Here is an 18,014-nt window from a genome sequence, read left to right as displayed (position 1 = left end):
AGCAAATGGGTTTTCGCTGCAGGGTCTTCTCCATCAGCATTTTCTTTCAGTTTCCTGCAGAATTGGCTTTGGCTCTGACCAGCACTGTTTGTTCTTCCCAGCCAACCCCACGATCTCCACGTCTCCTTGCGGTGGTGGTGGGGGGGGGTGGGGGTTGCTGATATTTTGGACGGTGGTTTTGAACTGTGCTTGGAAGACAGGGGTTCCAATCGGCAAGCCCCTGAGGGCAAGAAGAGAGCTGACGGTGGGCGGGGCTCAGAGGCAGTGGGCGGGGCTCAGACCCTTGGCGAAAAGACTGGGAAGGCGTTCAGTAGATTTTAACTGGAGTTTAGCTCCTCGTTCCGGGACGCTAGTATTTTCTTGCGGCCCTTTCTTAAAACGGCCACAAGCAAGCAGGTGTCCCAAAAGTGGATCGTCTGAGTTCAGGCTGACTTCTCCTAACCCCGGTGCCTCTCCCCTTCCAGAATGGCTGCAGTCTGTCCAGGCCACCATGATCCTGTCGATCATCTTCAGCGTTCTGTCCCTGTTCCTGTTCTTCTGCCAGCTCTTCACTCTCACCAAAGGGGGCCGGTTTTACATCACCGGAGTCTTCCAGATCCTTGCCGGTGAGTTGGGGATGACAAGCTCCACGGGGGAAGCTGTTCCTGGGTCTCCAAGGCTGGGGAGTGACTGATGTTTGTGAGTCTGCACATTGGGTGGTTTTTATAAAGCACAGGGGTGCATGTGTGCGTGTGTGTGTGTGTGTGTGTGTGTGTGTGTACCTACGCATGCACCTTAGAATTTGAGAACTCTCTACCTCCCCATGGGACAGGGTAGATGGGAAATAGGACTTAGGGACTCGAGAACGAAGGTCCGTAACCCAGCCAGACCTAATATCGGGGACGGAGCCACGGTCTGGACACATCATCGGAGGTGAATGTTAATAAGGACAGAAGTAGAGCAAAGGCCACGCTTGAGGGTTGTATCCCTGCACGTTGCGCGAAGCCCCAAGGAACCGTCCTTGCTTCAGCATGGAAAGTGGCCCCAGTGGGCGGCTGAGGTTGTTTTCGGATACGTGTCTCCCACCTCCAAGCAGTGGTGAAGCCACGGCACATTCTTCCTCTCCTTTACCCCAGCTCCAGGGCTCCACTGGGCTTTGGCTTACTGTTGTCCTTCTTAAGTGTCTTTACTTTGGCACCCCCCACACGGCATCATTTCCTAACATGGGGCCGTGACAACACCCGAGAGGTCTCGTTCCTCTCCTCCTTTTTTTAAAAAAATTTTCTAACGTGTATTTACTTTTGAGAGGGAGACAGCGCGCGAGTGGGGGAGGAACAGAGAGAGAGGGAGACACAGAATCGGAAGCAGGCTCCAGGCTCTCAGCTGTCAGCACAGAGCCCGACGCGGGGCTCGAACTCATGAACCGTGAGATCACGACCCGAGCTGACGTCGGACGCTTACCGTCTGAGCCACCCTATTCCTCTCCTCCTTAAACCACCTTCCAGTTCCCCCACCGGATAGGTTATCCGTATGTACGATGTGCAGAGTCCGAGAAGCTTCTCTTATAGAGGGTGACAGCTCCCGACTTTGTCTCTAGATTCTGGCCAGTGTCTTCCTTCACTGACTCTTCTCTTCCTGTCTATTGACTGCCAGTTGACTGAGTCAGAAGGCACTGGAGAGAAATTAAGAGATGCGGTCGTGGATCCTATAATCCGTGTTAACAAGTCACACGCTCCCGGTGCACCAGAGAGCATCTATGTACTGTGAGATGTTCTAGATGCCGGCTGGCTGAGTAGGCGGAGGGCTAGGCTGTCCTCTCTTCTTTTGGTTGGTTGTCAGAATGTCCGTGGTGCTGAATCACCACCCTGTGCTCAGCGGCAGTCATTGGAGGGTTGATAACAGCCCTCACGTCTTTGGTGAGTGCAGATGTAACGGCTTACCCACGGCCGTACGGTAAGACACGGGCTGAGGTTAGATGTTGATGATCTTTTCTAGAAGCCAGAGAGTACCCCCCCCCCCCACCTTCCCTGGAAAAAGGAGGGAAATCGGACAGCTACTTCTCATGAAATACTTAAATACGGCATTCCGGTACGTGCAGTTTTAGGATGTGAAAACCAGATAGGGCTTTGCTGCTTGCATAGGTTTAGTTAGACCAAGCAAGCCAAGCTCCTAGAGTGGTGCTGGTTTTATTGAGTTACTAATTATGCGGTATGGTATCATTCCTAGGTGTGTTAGAAGAAGAGTTATCAATTAGTCGTTCCCGTTTCTGAAAGTAATACACAAAACTGGAACATAGTCTGGGGATTTCTTTTTTTTGGCTTACCATTTACAGTTCGATATCAAGTCGACTGATGATCATAGCTGTTGCATCAGTGGATCTGTCCTCAAGAGAGAATAATACAGACTTAGGAACCAGAACTTTCATAAAATATATATATACACACACATATACACACACACACACATATATATGCATATATATATGCACACACACATATATGTATATATATACACACACATATACACACACACACATATATATATGCATATACACACACATATATATGCATATATATGCATATATATACATATATGTATATATATGCATATATATACACACACATATATATGCATATACACACACATATATATGCATATATATGCATATATATACACACACATATATATGCATATACACACACATATATATGCATATATATGCATATATATGTGTGTGTATATGCATATATATATGTGTGTGTGTGTATATGTGTGTGTATATATATACATATATGTGTGTGTGCATATATATATGCATATATATGTGTGTGTGTGTGTATATGTGTGTGTATATATATATGAGACCTATACAAGGGTGTTATTTTACTGATAAACTGAGATCAGGAGAGGATAATGAATAGCCAAGGTCACCCAGCTCAAGCAGGAACAACCAGAAGCCCACACTTCCTCCGATACCACGCGGACTCGATATAGTTAGCAACCTCCTTATGGTTAGAGACGACGGAATCCGCCCGAATTGCTACCGAACGGAAAATGCAGGGCGGACACTCCACTTTTTCCAAAATATAGTTCCTCATGCACCCTCACTTCTCTGTTTTGAATCGCCTCTGAACTCGATACAAGCCTTTTAGAATGCTGCTATTTAAGAAAAAAACCAAACTTTTGGGGCGCCTGGGTGGCTTAATCAGTTAAGCATCCAACTTCGGCTCTGGTCATGATCTCATGGTTTGTGAGTTCGAGCCCCGCGTCGGGCTCTGTGCTGACAGCTCAGGGCCTGGAGCCTGCTTCGGATTCTGTGTCTCCCTCTCTCTCTCCCCCTCCCCCACTGGCGCTCTCTCTCTGTCTCTCAAAAATAAATAAATGTAAAAAAGAAATTAAAAAAAAACCCTCTATGTCTAAAAGCACATGATTTGTTCTTCATTTCTCCCCTTCCAATGTAGCTTCTTATCTATCATGGGATCCAACGTTCAGTTATCAGTTCATCAGCCTAGCGGCCCCGGTTTGAATAGAAAGTGGTGTTGGATGAGAAAAGTTGAGCCACAGGAGCGGTTGTAATCTACCAGCCCTAAGGAATGTTCTGTTCTGAACTGTTCACCCCAGTTAGCGGGAGCTGAAAGCAGGTAGTCTGGGAGCCACAGGTTCCCCGCCCCACCCCCCGAACGTTGTGTTCGAACTTGATCTACAGGGTCCTCCCACTCAGGTTGAAAACTTCAAGGAGAAGAGGCTTCACTTGAAGATTTCCGTGCTTCTGCAAAGCACTGAGGCGTTTTAAGCGGAAGCCCTTGGAATGTTTTCTGAGTCTCCCAATACTTTCTGCGCTGCCTCTGCCTCGCTTCCCTTGGAAGGATCCAGCTGTGGTCTTCGTAGATCACATGCACGAGGGTGCAGGAAAGGCGGATGAAAGGTGTGGGGGACTCTCGGGGCTGACTGTCGATGTAGGGAGCCGTCTCTGCCTTTCTCCAGATTACACGTCTGTGTGTGCTTATTGGTCTGCCTGGTCTGCCGCCTGATTCCCTTCTGCGTGTCGTAATTAGCAGGTCTTAACATTTACGAGCTGTCTTCCCTTGATTACATACTTCGCAGGTTGGCTGCTTTTGGGGGATATAGCAACAGGTGTCTTCATCTAGTTCATTGCTTTTTTTTATATTAAAAACATGTTTTTTGATGTTTATTTTTGAGAGAGACAGACAGAGCACAAGCAGGGGAGGGGCAGAGGGAGAGGGAGACGCGGAATCTGAAGCAGGCTCCAGGCTCAGAGCCGTCAGCACAGGACCCGGCACGGGGCTCGAACTCGCAAAGCATGAGATCATGACCTGAGCCGAAGTTGGATGCTTAACTGATTAAGCCACCCAGGCGCCCCAGGGTTTTTTTTTTTAATAACAGAGCCACCTAGGCACCCCATCTTTTTAAATTTTTTTAACGTTTATTTATTTTTGAGAGACAGAGAAAGAGCACAATCGGGGGAGGGGCAGAGAGAGAGAGAGAGAGGGAGATGCAGAATCCGAAGCAGGCTCCAGGCTCCGAGCCGTCAGCCTGGAGCCCAATGCGGGGCTTGAACTCATGAACTGTGTGAGATCATGACCTGAGGTGAAATCAAGAGTCGGGCACATAACCGACTGAGCCGCCCAGGTGCCCCGAATAAAGAAGGTGCTTTTAGAAAATTCCAGTGCTCAGCCTTTGCCCCTGGAGAGCTCTTGGGAGGGGCTGCTCCCTGGGTGACTCTTGATCAGGGCTTAGGAACCACTGGTGTGGCCATCGAGCTCTTTGTAATCCCTCCGTCTGGTCTTACTGGACTTTCTCTGCTGATGACTCTTCCCACTCAGGAGCCATAGATTGTTCCAAACCCCGTTCTTAGGGAAGAGCCGTTCTGAATCAGTGTCTGGACTTCGGAGTCCTTTTTATTTCCAGAACCTGCAGCCGTCTGTTCTCAGACAGCGCTTACCCTGGCCCTAGCTCTGTCGGGCTGGGTTGCCCTCGATGGGAGAACATCAAGAAATTCGCAGAAGTACAGACCCGAAAGACAGATCCACGTTTTGACTGATTTCGTTACTTGACGCCCTGCACCGAGCTCCGTGCATCGAAGGCTCCATAGAAGGCCCTGAATAACCCGCTTGTTGGATTACTGGATAGTTGTGTTCCCTTGCCTCGAACTCGGGTCACGTGTGTATAGCTAACTATGTATTGTGATTAAGAGGAACAGAAAACCCGGGCAAAGGAGACTCCCGAGGGAGGGTTTCCATTTGTTCTGTTTGTTTCGTCAAACAGACTGATAAAGAGATCTAGGGCTTTAGAACGAAAGGATTTTGGGGAAGCATAAAATCACGATGCCCTCCCTGTTCCGAGGGGCTCAAAGGCAGCTGTGGTCAGACACCACGTTTAGAAACCCCCCCCCTTGGGAATGAACTAAACCAGGGGCGCCTGGGTGACTCAGTCGGTGAAGCGGCCGACTCTTGATTTCCACTCGGGTCATGATCTCGCGGTCCGTGGGATCGAGCCCCACGTTGGGCTCTGTGCAGACAGCTCAGAACCTGCTTGGGATTCTTTCTCTCTCCCTGTCCCTCCTCTGCTTGTGCTCTCTCTCTCTCTCTTTCCTCCCACCCCCAAAACAAATAAATTAAAAAAAAAAGAGGGATGAACTGTTTCAGATGCTACTCCAGCCGTGCCCAGGTCAGAAGCCAGTAATGCTGTGGGGGTGATTTTCTAAGCAGCATTTGGGGGCCGAAAGCGGAAACCGGCCCGGCAATGCAGAGAAGGCTCTGTGTGGGTCCGACAGAGAGCCCAACGCTTTATGAGGAGTGGACCCTCTAGCCTCTTCCGCGACATTTTGTCACCCTCAGGATGGCGGGGGGGAGGACGTGACTCACAGGTGTTCACTCATCCAGCCATCGCCACAAGGCAACTCCCCCCCCACCGCTGCTTTCTAGCAACTTCTCTCAGGCTTCTGCTCCGGGCCCTACAATGAACAGCTTCCACAGAGGTCACTGATGTCCACATGCTCTCTCTCTCTCTTTTAAGTTAGTTTATTTATTTTGAGAGAGAGAGAGAGAGAGCACACGAGCAGGGGAGGGGCAGAGAGAGAGAATCTTGAGCAGGCTCCACGCTGTCAGCACAGAGCTCTCCGCGGGGCTCGAACCCACAAAGCCACGAGATCGTGACCTGAGCCGAAACCCAGAGAAGGACACTTACTGACTGAGCCACCCAGACGCCCCGTGACGGGGATAAACTCTTGAGTGGCCAGCTCTTCTGTGTTGTCTGGAGAGGGTCAGAGTCCCCCACTCACGGCTGCCTGCCCTCCCAGACTCGGGCCCCTCCCAGGGCATCCCTGTCACTGCCGGGGCGCAGGCCGCTCGTCCTTGGAGAAGGCAGGACACTGCTGGTGTGACCGCAACCTCCCTCACCTTCCCCACGAGGTGGGGGGGTGGGGAGGACCTTCATCACCACGCCCCCACCTACAGGTCATTGAGAAAGCGAGTTTATGGGGACCGCCCATTTATGGGAACACCTGTGTGACATTGGGAGGTCTGTCGTATGGCATTAACTCCCCGTGTTCCAGGGCACCACTATGGCACTACACGCAGACTGCCTTGTCGTTGCGTATACCCTAAAGCATCAGTAATTACGAAGCGCGTATCCGCTCTTTGGCTTTTTGAGCATCTCGGCTGGTGGCTCGTGGCAGCGAAGCTCAAGGTCATTTAACCCCCGAGATACTCCTCGGCGGATACCCTACAGACGAGGCCATCTAGTGAGTCACCGCACTTGCGTGTCCCGCCTCCCCCTGTCCCCCGTGGTCGCCGACGGAACGTGTGCTCTCTGCCGGTGAAATCTGGGCACGGCCGGTCTGCACAGCCACCGCGGCTTTGTTCCTGCCCGTGCTGGGTAGACGCGGGCCCCGTTCGGAAGCCTTGCCAGCTTGACGAGCATGGGCCTGGCCTTTTGGCACTCTGTTCCCTGGGTCACACTTGTCTTTCTATAGCCCTGCCCCCAGGAGGTAGCTGGGTATCGACAACTTCAGTATTCTTGACGTTCAAGTATTTCTTGAAGACAAGAATTTGCACCTTTCGGAGGTCAGCCACGGAGCCGTTGGGGAAGATAATCGGGGATGGCGGACGCCAGGGCAAATAAAGCGCATTCCCAGCAGAGCCCTCGAATGGCAGTTTGCCGGCCCTTGGTTTTCCCTCTACCCCGGGCATCCGCGCTGTCCCCCTAACTTTCTGTAGGTCGCGGGTCCTGGATCCGATCCCGCGGGAGCTGCGGTACTATTGTGTGGCCTTCTCAACAGGGGCCACTCAAGTGGGAGCTTTCTTCTCTGACTGGGAGAAGGACGGTCTTATCAGGGTGGCGAATGTAGTATATTCCCACTTACGTGCTTTGTTCAAACAAAGTTTACAGTGTCCAGCGAAATAGCAGGGAGGTTAGATGTAGGTGGCCTGGGACATTGGGAGCTTTGGAACCACAGGAATCCCACATAGCACGCTGGGTTTATAATAGAGTCACTCAGAGCCTCTCAAAGACCCTGTTTTCAGGAGGGAACAGAGGGAACAGAGCGGGCTTTGTGGGGCGCCAGGCCGGGGTGCTGGCATCGCGGGACCCCTCCCTGCAGGGGGATGCTGACTGTCACTGTGGGCGCGGCCCATCGCTCTTGAACTTGCCTGCTTCAAGAGTCCCACGCCAAAGGGCTGCAGAGGTGGGCAGGGGAAGGGCCACCTGATTTATCTCTGGACCCGATAATCTTGCACTCTTGGGGCTTCAGACCCGACCTTGAGGGCACCAGGAACTGTTAGAAGGGACCGAGTGCAATGGAGCTTGATAGATTCCTCTCTCGGCTTCCCACTCATATCCTATCCTCTCTCTGCATCCTCTGTCTGCCTAACGGTGCCCGTTGGCATTGCTTGCTTGGTCTCCTGAGTGGAAGTCCCGCCAAGGGGCTCTGGGGTCTGCCTGGACCCCAGTACTCTTGCTCTGGCATAATTCAGATCGTGGCCAAGTGCCCCTTCGCTTTACTGGTCCAGAGGACATCACCACCCATTTGAACAGCGCTTTACGGGTCTCCGGGCGCTCCCGTGCCCAACCCTCCCTGGAGAGCGCTAGGTGGGTTTATCTTGTGAGTCGAATTCTTGCTGGCCACATCCTTCTGTCGACGAGGCGTTGGCGACAGTCCGAGGAAGGGAAATAGGGCAGAAAAGATGACAAGCGACCTTGGAGATGCTGGTCTGGGTCCCCTCGATCAGAAGCAGGGAGCAGATTCTTTCCCTTGTTTCTGTATCTTCGAGACCCTTCCTCTGGTGCCAGATCTAGAATCAGACGTGCTTTTCTCCTTCTCCTTCTCCTTCTTCTTTTAATTTTTTAAATCTTTATTTTTGAGAGAGACAGAGTGTGCGTTTTGGGAGGGGCGGGGAGAGAGGGAGGCACAGAATCCGAAGCAGGCCCCAGGCTCTGAGCTGTCAGCACAGAGCCCGACACGGTGCTGGAACCCACGAACTGTGAGATCATGACCTGAGCTGGAGTCAGACGTCCAACCGACTGAGCCGCCCAAGTGCCCCTCTTCTTCTTCTTCTTCTTTTTTTTAAGTTTATTTACTTACTTATTTATTTATTTTGAGAAAGATACAGAGAGCGAGAGGGGGGAGGGGCAGAGAAAGAAGGAGACGGAATCCCAAGCAGGCTCCACGCCGTCAACGCAGAGCCTGACTCGGGGCTTGAACCCCTGAACCGCGCGAGATTGTGACCTGAGCCGACATCAAGAGTCGATCGATTGCTTAACTGGCTGAGCCCCCCAGGCGCCCCTCAGACATGCTCTTTGAGCACAGCGTTCTCTGCGGAAGATTGGGTGACCTTCTTCCTGGTATGTGTGTGTGTGTGTGTGTGTGTGTGTGTGTGTGTCGAGAGGAAATGGTGTGGGCAGGTGTCCGGAGTCCTGTGGAATCTGCATCGGGGAGGTGGACAGGGGGGCCCCTCCCCGCCTCCCTCCCCCTACCTGTCCCTGTCTTTCCCCAGGTCTGTGTGTGATGAGTGCAGCGTCCATCTACACGGTGAGGCACCCAGAGTGGCATCTCAACTCTGACTACTCCTACGGCTTCGCCTACATCCTGGCCTGGGTGGCCTTCCCTCTGGCCCTTCTCAGCGGCGTCATCTACGTGATCTTGCGGAAACGCGAATGAGGTGCCCAAGACGGTTGGGTCTGAGGCACTGAGCGTACATCGGGGGAAGGGAGGAAGGAAACCAGAAAAAAAAAAAAAAAAGAAAGAAAGAAAAAAACCCAACCCAAAGCAACCAACCAAACAAAAGAGCTAGCCAAAAAAAAACCCAAACTCAAACCAAATCAAACAGAAAGCAGTTGAGGGGGGGGTTCGTGTTGACTGAAGATGTATATAATATCTATGGTTTATAAAACCTATTTATAACACTTTTTACATATATGTACATAGTATCGTTCGCTTTTTATGTTGACCATCAGCCTTGTGTTGAATCTTAAAGAAGTAGCTAAGGAACTTTTACCTCCTAACCGTATAACCGAGCTCTGTTCTTTCGTTCTGTTTTGTTGTTCTTTTTGTTTGGCCCGGACGTAAAATACTTCCCATCTTGCCCCTTCCCTTTTATTGGAAAGTAGATACCTCCCTTCGCTCCACCTCATTCAGAAAACCAAAGCGTGGGTGGGAGCCCCGACTGGCCAGAAGCCCTTTTACCTGGTGGGCGACCCGGTGCGTCGCACAGAGACAGGTCCCGCCCGCACCTCCATGCGAAGCCATGGACAGAACCCCCAAACTGGAGCCCTCGGCTTTGGAACACTTGCCCTTGGCCGTGAGTGTCTCAGCCGCACGTCTAGATGAGAAATCGGTGACAGCAAACCTATGAAATGGTGCTATGGATTTACCATTCCTTATTATCACTAATCGTCTAAACTACTCACTGGAAATTCAATTAACGGTTTTACGACATAAAGTAGAATGGACACCTGAGTAATTCTGTGTCATATAAATGGTTTATAACTGCTTTTGTACCTAGCGAGGCTGCAGTTATGACAATAATAAATAAATAATAAACACAGCGTTTACTGCTCCCACATTTTTCTTACGGTCGGAGCATCGGGACCAGCCTCTAGACCCCTTGGGACCGTGCATTCCCAGGACTCCTCTGGGTCTAGACTGTTCTCCGCCTCCAAGGACTGTCTGGCAATGACTTGTGTTGGCCACCGACTGTACCTGTATATAAGGTGCCCTTCTGATGCTAAGACTCCAGACCTGTTTTTTTTTTCTTTTTTTCTTTTCTTTTCTTTTCCTTTTTTTTTTTTTTTTTGGCTTTGCTTTTTCTGATTTTATACCAAGTGTGGACTAAGATGCATTCAAATAAACATCAGAGTAACTCAACGATCTCTCTTGGGATTTTGTGGGGACCTCGCGTGCGGGGGGGGGTGCACTTTAGAGCCGTAGCAGAGAGCAAGGGTGAGCCCGTGGTCTGGGCTCCCTAACAGGCCACAGGGAGCACAGTGTGCCTTCCGTAAGCCCGTGCAGATGTCTCCTGACCGAGGAAGAACAGGAATTGCAGCCGAAACAGAAACTGGACATGGACCGGAAGGGGCTTGCGTGTTCATTTAGCTCAGCTCCCTCTCTCTGTCTCGCGCTGTTCTCTGGTGACCCACACGGGGACCAGGGGACGTGTCACGTCTGCGTCAACCTAACGTTCGGGGAATGTTGGCGTGAGCGGCACAGACCGTAACCTGTACCAGGAGGGGAGATGTGTTAATAGTGGAGAGGCGACAAGTTGGTGACTTGACACTGGGCTTTCAGGTGAGATGTTAGCACCAACAGAGCTCCCGCTCTGTGTGTGGTCCTGAGGGAGGGAAAAGGCTGACCGTGCTGTCTAGCTCCAGGTTTCTGGGCTGCTGCGTCTCGCTCATAGCCACGTTTACCCGTTGACGTGTTATTGCGCGTTCGCGATACATCAAGCTCCCGGCGCGTTTGATATTTTCCCAGTTCTCGTTGAGCATCTGTGTGAAACTGGGCACCAGGGATCAAGAAAGGATCGCATACTTCTTAATCGCAAAGGGTGATGGTTTCGCGAAGAGGCGTACGCAGACAGCCATACGGCAGCGAAGAGCACACAGATTAGGCACCTTAGGTTTGAACCTGCCCTTTGCCCCTTACCCGCTGTAGGAGGCTGGACAGGTTATTACGACTCTAGGATCCCACATCCTCACCTGAAAGATGATGCCAAGGCCAAGTTTAGGGGATGGTGGACAGGAAAAAGATGAAATGTGTAACGTGCTTAGCACAGCGATCGGTAATTCGAAAGCACATCAGTGATTATCACAGATGTGACGATGGGGGTGTACCGAGAGGAGATCTCGATTCTTCTGAGGGATTGTCAATCTCAGGCCCAACGCGAGAATCTCCCAAGCGGGGGGCCGCCCCAGAGATTTGGATTCCTTCTGTCTGTGTTGGCCCCCACCTGCCTTGATGGATCTGAAAGACTCCACGGGTCTTTTCAGACTTCAGTGTGCCGATGAATCACCTGGGAAGCTTATCAAATGCAGATCCTGGTTCTGGAGGTCTGGGGTGAGGACTTCCATTCTGCATTTCCAGTTCCTGCCTAAGTGATGCTGATGCCCAGGTCCCCCGGACCATGCTTTAAGTAGTGAGGGCCACAATGAAGCCACCTTTAGGCACTTCATACACTTTTGTCCCTGAACCCCGGTGATAGGAGGGCATCCCCCTTCCCAGGTTTTCAGTAGTGACCAGCTAACTCTGCTTGTGACTTGGGTAGAACGGGTCAGGTGGTACAGACGGCCATTCCTATGCCCGGGAGACGTAAGTGGTTGGGAACACTGGGAACCTCACCAACTTGTACTTGGAAAAGTCGGCTTGCGTGTCACAAACTTGTTTTTATAATATTTACCTAAAAGTTGAACATGCCTCTATGTGAGATCAAAGAAGAAAACCAAAAGTGGTCCAAATCTTCCCGCCTAGGTAACGTTTTTGGCATTAAAAAAAAAAAAAAAGTAATATATATCAAGGGGCATAACATCCTAAAGGCATCTGGAGGGAAAAGTGACACGTGAAAGCCTCTTTTTCACCTCCCCATAGTCTCTTGTCAAAGCTAACGTAAGACATAGCTTATGATGTCTTCCGGGAGAAAAAGGCAATGCCAACATAGACACATCCATCCATTTATTTAAAAAGTGCACATCAAGGGACGCCTGGGGGGCTCAGTCGGTTGAGCATCCGACTTCGCCTCAGGTCATGATCTCGCAGTCCGTGAGTTCGAGCCCCGCGTCGGGCTCTGTGCTGACCGCTTGGAGCCCGGAGCCTGCTTCGGATTCTGTCTCCCCCTCCCTCTGCCCCTCCCCCGCTCGCGCTCTGTCTCTCTTTCTCAAAAAATAAATAAGCAGGAAAAAAAACTTAAGAAATCAATAAAACGTGTACCTGAAAGGGATCAGACTACCCGCACTGTTTGGCACCAAGCTGTTCTTTTCATTTAATGATCCAAATTGGAGAGAACGGTGGCAGTGGTCGGAGAGGGCAGCTGGGAGGACGCTGAAGGCCCAGGCTGCATTATAGGCCACTGGTCTGCAGGCCAGAACATGTGGATACTACCGGTAGGAGGAAGCCTCCTGGGGTCAGAGCAAATAATCAGACCCTGACGTGAGAAACTGTTCCTTCAAAGGAGTTAAAGCTTGACTGGATGAACTCGTAGACCGGTTGATGACCCAAGGCGTTGCTGAAAACAGCAGAGAAACCGGCAGTCAATGAATGGCGTCTAACAACGGGATGTGGTCTGGGAAAGACAGCAAGAGAACCCTATGAATCCCCTGTCACGGTGAACATTCCAAAGCGTCCCTGACCCCCCCCAACCCCCCCCCCCCCCAAGGAACATCAGAGGCTGAACACTGTGCGGAGGAGAGAGACCTCACCAAAATAATCCAGTTGGTTACTAAATACAAGCATACCTCGTTTCATTGCACTTCGTAGATCTTGCATCGTTTACAAATTGCAGGTTTGTGGCGCCTGCGTTGAGCGAGTCTCCCCATGCCGCTTTCCCGTCAGCATTTGGTCACTCTGTGCCTCCGTGTCACGTTTTGGGAGTTTTTGCGATACGTCCGTCTTCTTCAGTATTACATTTGTTACGGTGATCTGTGACCAGGGATGGTGCCTTGCTAAAATCTCAGACGATAGCATTTTTTTTTTTTTTGGCAGTAAATCAGTTGTTGTTTTTTTTTTTTTTAATGTTTTACTTATTTTTGCGACAGAGAGAGACCGTGCATGAGCAGGGGAGGGGCAGAGAGAGAGGGAGACATAGAATCCGAAGCAGGCTCCAGGCTCTGAGCCGTCAGCACAGAGCCCGAGGCAGGGCTCGAACTGGTGAACCGTGAGATCATGACCTGAGCCGAAGTCAGACTCCCCACCGAGTGAGCCACCCAGGCGCCCCTCGACGCTCTTAAAAAAATTTTTTTTTAAAGTTTTTTTAATGTTTATTTATTTTTGAGACAGAGAGAGACAGAGCATGAACAGGGGAGGGTCAGAGAGAGAGGGAGACACAGAATCTGAAGCAGGCTCCAGGCTCTGAGCTGTCAGCACAGAGCCCGACGCGGGGCTCGAACTCACGGACCGTGAGATCATGACCTGAGCCGAAGTCGGACGCTTCACCGACTGAGCCACCCAGGCACCACCCCCCCAAAATTTTTTTATATTTATTTATTTTTGAGAGAGAGAGGGAGATAGAGCGTGAGCGGGTGAGGGGCAGAGAGAGAGAGAGACACAGAATCCGAAGCAGGCTCCAGGCTCCCAGCTGTCAGCACAGAACCTGACGCGGGGCTCAAACTCAGGAGCTGTGAGATCAGGACCTGAGCCGAAGCTGGACGCTTCACCGACTGAGCCACCTGGGGGCCCTGACATTCTTTTATGATAAAAACAGCCAGCAAACTAGGAATAAAAGAGAATATCCACAACCTAATGGCGTCCATCTATAAAAAAAAAAAACCCTCACCTAACATCATATGTATTGGCAAAACAGTGAGCGCTTTCCCTCTAAAATCGGGAAGAAGACAAGTGTGTCTGTCTCTATTTAACATTAACTTGGAGGTTCCAGCTAGGACACTTAGGCAAATTAGATGAAACAAACAGAAGTCATCAAGATTAAAATGGAAGACTGAAACTATCTGTATTCACAGGTAAATGATCTTGTATACAGAAAATCCTAAGTAATCCAATAAAAAAAAAAACGCTTAGAACTAATGAATGGATTCAGCAAAGAGGCAGGGCACAATATGAACATACAAAAATCAGTTGTATTTCTATATTTGCAACGAACAATTAAAAAATGAAATTGAGAAAGTAATCCCACTTAGAATAGCATCCAAAAAAAAAAAAAAAAAAACCTCAGGAATAAATGTAACAAAAAAGTGAAAAACTTACCGTGTGAAAATTATAGAACGTCGATGAAGACATTAAAGAAAATCTAAGTAATTGGGAAGATAGTCTATGTTCGTGGATTGGAAACTTTACCATTGTTAAGAAGGAAAATGCTCCTAAATTGTTCTACAGATTCAAGGCAATTTCCATCGGAATCCCAGCTGCCTTCTTTATTAGAAATTCCCAAGCTGTTTCTAAAACTCAAATGGGATGGTAAGAGACCCAAAATAGCCAACACGATCTGGCAAAGGAACGAAGTAGAGGACCCTTATTTCTGGATTTCAAAACTTACTACGCAAAGCAATGGTAATCAAGGCGGTGTGGTATTGGCCCAACAGACATATAGATGAGTGGAATAGGGTTGAAAGTATAGAGGTAAACCCATATGTCTATGATCATATATCATAAACCCACATATATTTGATTGAATTCTATGATCATAAAATACCATCAACTGGGTCTTCACAAAGGTGCGAAGACCATCTAATGGAGAAAAATAGTCCTTTCAACAGATAGGGCTGGAATAGCTAAACATCCACATGCAACAAAAAAAATAAATTGGACTTTTATTTAACAGTATATGCAAAAATTAACTCAACATGGATCAAGGACCCAAATTTAACAGCTAAAAGTATAAAACTCTTGAAAGCTTAGGCGTCATCTTTGTGACCTTGGGTTTGGCAAAGCGTCTTAGCTATAACACCAAAAGCATCAGCAACAAAAGAAAAAAATCAATACATTGGACATCATCAAAATTAAAAGCTATTGTATTTCAAAGAACACCATCCAGAGAGTGAAAAGACAAATCACTGAATAGAAGAAAGTACTTGCCAATCATATATGTGATGCGGAACCTACATCTAGAATATATTTGTAAAGAATCCTTAGGGGCACCTGGGTGGCTCAGTTGGTTAAGCGTCCGACTCCGGCTCAGGTCATGATCTCACGGTTCAGGGGTTCGAGCCCCGCATCGGGCTCTGTGCTGACAGCTCAGGGCCTGGAGCCTGCTTCGGATTCCGTGTCTCCCTCTCTCTGCTCCCCCCTCCCACTCACGCTCTGTCTCTCCTTCACAAATGAACATTAAAATAAAATTTAAAAAAAAAGAACCCTTATATTCAATAATAAAAAAGATGAATGACCCAATTAGAGCAGGGGTGAAGGACTTCAGTAGACATTGGTCCAAGGAATAAATATAAATGGCAAGTAAATACCCCCCCTCCCCGCCAAAATGCTCAGCATTGGAAGTCATCAAGGAAATGAAAATGAAAACCAGGAGATGTTAGTTCATACCCCACTAGGTTAGCTAGAATCAGAAAGTCGGACAATTGATCACACATGTTGGTGAGGACATAGACAATTTGTAGCCCCCATACACTGATGGTGGGAATGTAAACAGCACCACTCGTTTGGAAAACATTGTCGGTTCCTTGAAGGATTAAACATAGAGCTACCGTATGACCTAGCAATTTCTGTCCTGGGAATATACCTGAGAGACACAAACACACAAAACACAGAAGCTGGTACAGGGATGTTTATGGCCGTGTTATTCGTACCAGCCCAAAGGTGGAAACAACCCAAATGTCCATCGACTGAAGAATGCATAAATAAAACGTCATAGATCCCAATGCCGGGATATGCGGGTCAACGTGGGTGAAACCTGGAAACCTTATGCTAAATGAAAGAAGTCAGTTGCAAAAGGCTGCATATCGTATAAGTCCGTTTCCTTGGAAGTCCAGAGTGGGGAACTCTACAGCGACAGAAATTAGATCAGTGACGACTTAAGGCTGGGAAGCGGGGCTGGGAACGCAGTGTTGTGATAGCTCACAGGTACCATGGTTCCTTTGGAGGTGATAAAAATGTTCTAAAATTGACTGTCGTAATGGTTACATATCTTCTCCTGGAAATGAATATGCTAAAAGCCAGTGAATTGTATCCTTTAAATAAGTCAGTTGTGTACTAGGATAATTATATGTCAATAAAGCTGTTAATAAAAAGAAAGAAAAGAGACGGTTGTCTGTTCCCGCTGTTCCTTGTTCTCTCATTAAGTCTGTTCTTTCTGTTTGAAAAGGAATCTGCCTTTTATTTTCGTGGTTTGGGTTACTTTTTCTCCCAAAGGGACAAGATTCTTTTTTTGTTTTTAATTTTTTAAAATTTTATTTATCTTTGGGGGGGGGGGGAAGGGGCAGAGAGAGAGGGAGACACAGAATCCGAAGCAGGCTCCAGGCTCCGAGCTGTCAGCCCTGATCGTGACCTGAGCTGAAGTCAGACGCTCAACCGACTGAGCCACCCAGGCGCCCCCCCCCATGTCCCCCCCCATCCAAAAGGGACAAGATTCTTATTTCTTCTAAGCAATAAAAAGCAAGGCAGGATATTGAAGATGAACAGCTTACATATTTCTTCACTAACAGAATCTTGGGTTTTCGGGGGCGCCTGGGTAGCTCAGTCGGTTGAGCGTCTGTCTGACTTTGGCTCAGGTCACGATCTCACGGTTTGTGGGTTAGAGCCCCGGGTCGGGCTCTGTGCTGACAGCTCGGAGCCTGGAGTTCGTTTCCGATTCTGTGTCTCCCTCTCTCTCTCTGCCCCTCCCCTGCTCATGCTCTGTCTCTCTCTGTCTCAAAAATAAATAAAACATTAAAAAAAAATTAAGAATCTTGGGTTTTCCCAGGGGACTGTTTTGATGACATTTATTTTCCATCCTGGACCTCGTCTGAGAAATAGTTCAATCTCAGGAATTTGTACAAACGGAGTTTTGATTAGAAACCGCCCTCTTAGCGGCCGCCTTCTGCCGGGCGTTCAGACTCGGGAGTGTCCTGTTTACAAAATGGCAAATGGATGGAGGAAAAGAGTAGCTCAGGGCGCCAGGCATGCTCTCTTCCATTTTCTTTTCTCTCCAGGATTTTGTATCCTCGTGTCTTCGTAAACCCTAAACTCCAATTTTGTCTGCAAGTCTTCAAGGGCCTGAAAACGGCCTTAGTCTTTCTGCCCTTACCACCTGCTTCTAGCCAGCTTTGCAAGCTCTTGGTTTGCTGCTTATTACTCTCAAAAAAAAATTTTTTTTTTCATCTTTGTTTCTTTTCGAGAGAGAGGGAGACAGAGCACCAGCAGGGGAGGGGCAGAGACAGAAGGAGACCCGGGATCGGAAGCAGGCTCCAAGCTCTGAGCCATCAGCACAGAGCCAGAGGCAGGGCTCGAACTCACAAACCAGTGAGATCGTGACCTGAGCCGAAGCTGGACGCTTAACCGACTGAGCCGCCCAAGTGCCCCGCTTTGGTCTGCTGCTTTGGGGAATTTCGGAATTGGTGGTGGGCTCACCTCAGTGGGTTTCCTTTTCTCTGATCTACTGGCCCAAATCCTGGTGGTCTTAGTGTCAAAATGATGCCCTCAAACAGATTTGGAGAAGTTTGATCTGATTGTTTTCACGGTTCTCAGCCAGGAGAATTTATCTGCTACAAGCCGCTGTACAAGAAGCCCCTTTTATTTTTTTTTATTTTATTATTTTTTTTTTAATTTTTTTTTTCAACGTTTATTTATTTTTGGGACAGAGAGAGACAGAGCATGAACGGGGGAGGGGCAGAGAGAGAGGGAGACACAGAATCGGAAACAGGCTCCA

At 49.0% G+C, this 18,014-nt stretch overlaps 1 protein-coding gene across 2 annotated transcripts in view; it reads left to right on the top strand.

The window, feature by feature from the left end:
* PMP22 (peripheral myelin protein 22) overlaps positions 1-10,043 on the top strand; it is a 33,122-nt gene extending 23,079 nt beyond the window's left edge. For both annotated transcript variants that reach the window (XM_023243572.2, XM_023243571.2), the window contains exons 4-5: positions 465-605; positions 8,994-10,043. In XM_023243572.2, the coding sequence (XP_023099340.1) occupies positions 465-605; positions 8,994-9,157 (305 nt within the window). In that variant the 3' untranslated portion in view covers positions 9,158-10,043. The remainder of the gene's footprint in view (positions 1-464; positions 606-8,993) is intronic.
* Positions 10,044-18,014: the final 7,971 nt, after the last annotated feature.

This window comes from Felis catus, chromosome E1 (genome assembly GCF_018350175.1).
Source record: "Felis catus isolate Fca126 chromosome E1, F.catus_Fca126_mat1.0, whole genome shotgun sequence".
Lineage (NCBI taxonomy): Eukaryota > Metazoa > Chordata > Mammalia > Carnivora > Felidae > Felis > Felis catus.
Note: the sequence above shows the minus strand (reverse complement) of the source record. Positions and strands in the feature narration are given on the sequence as shown.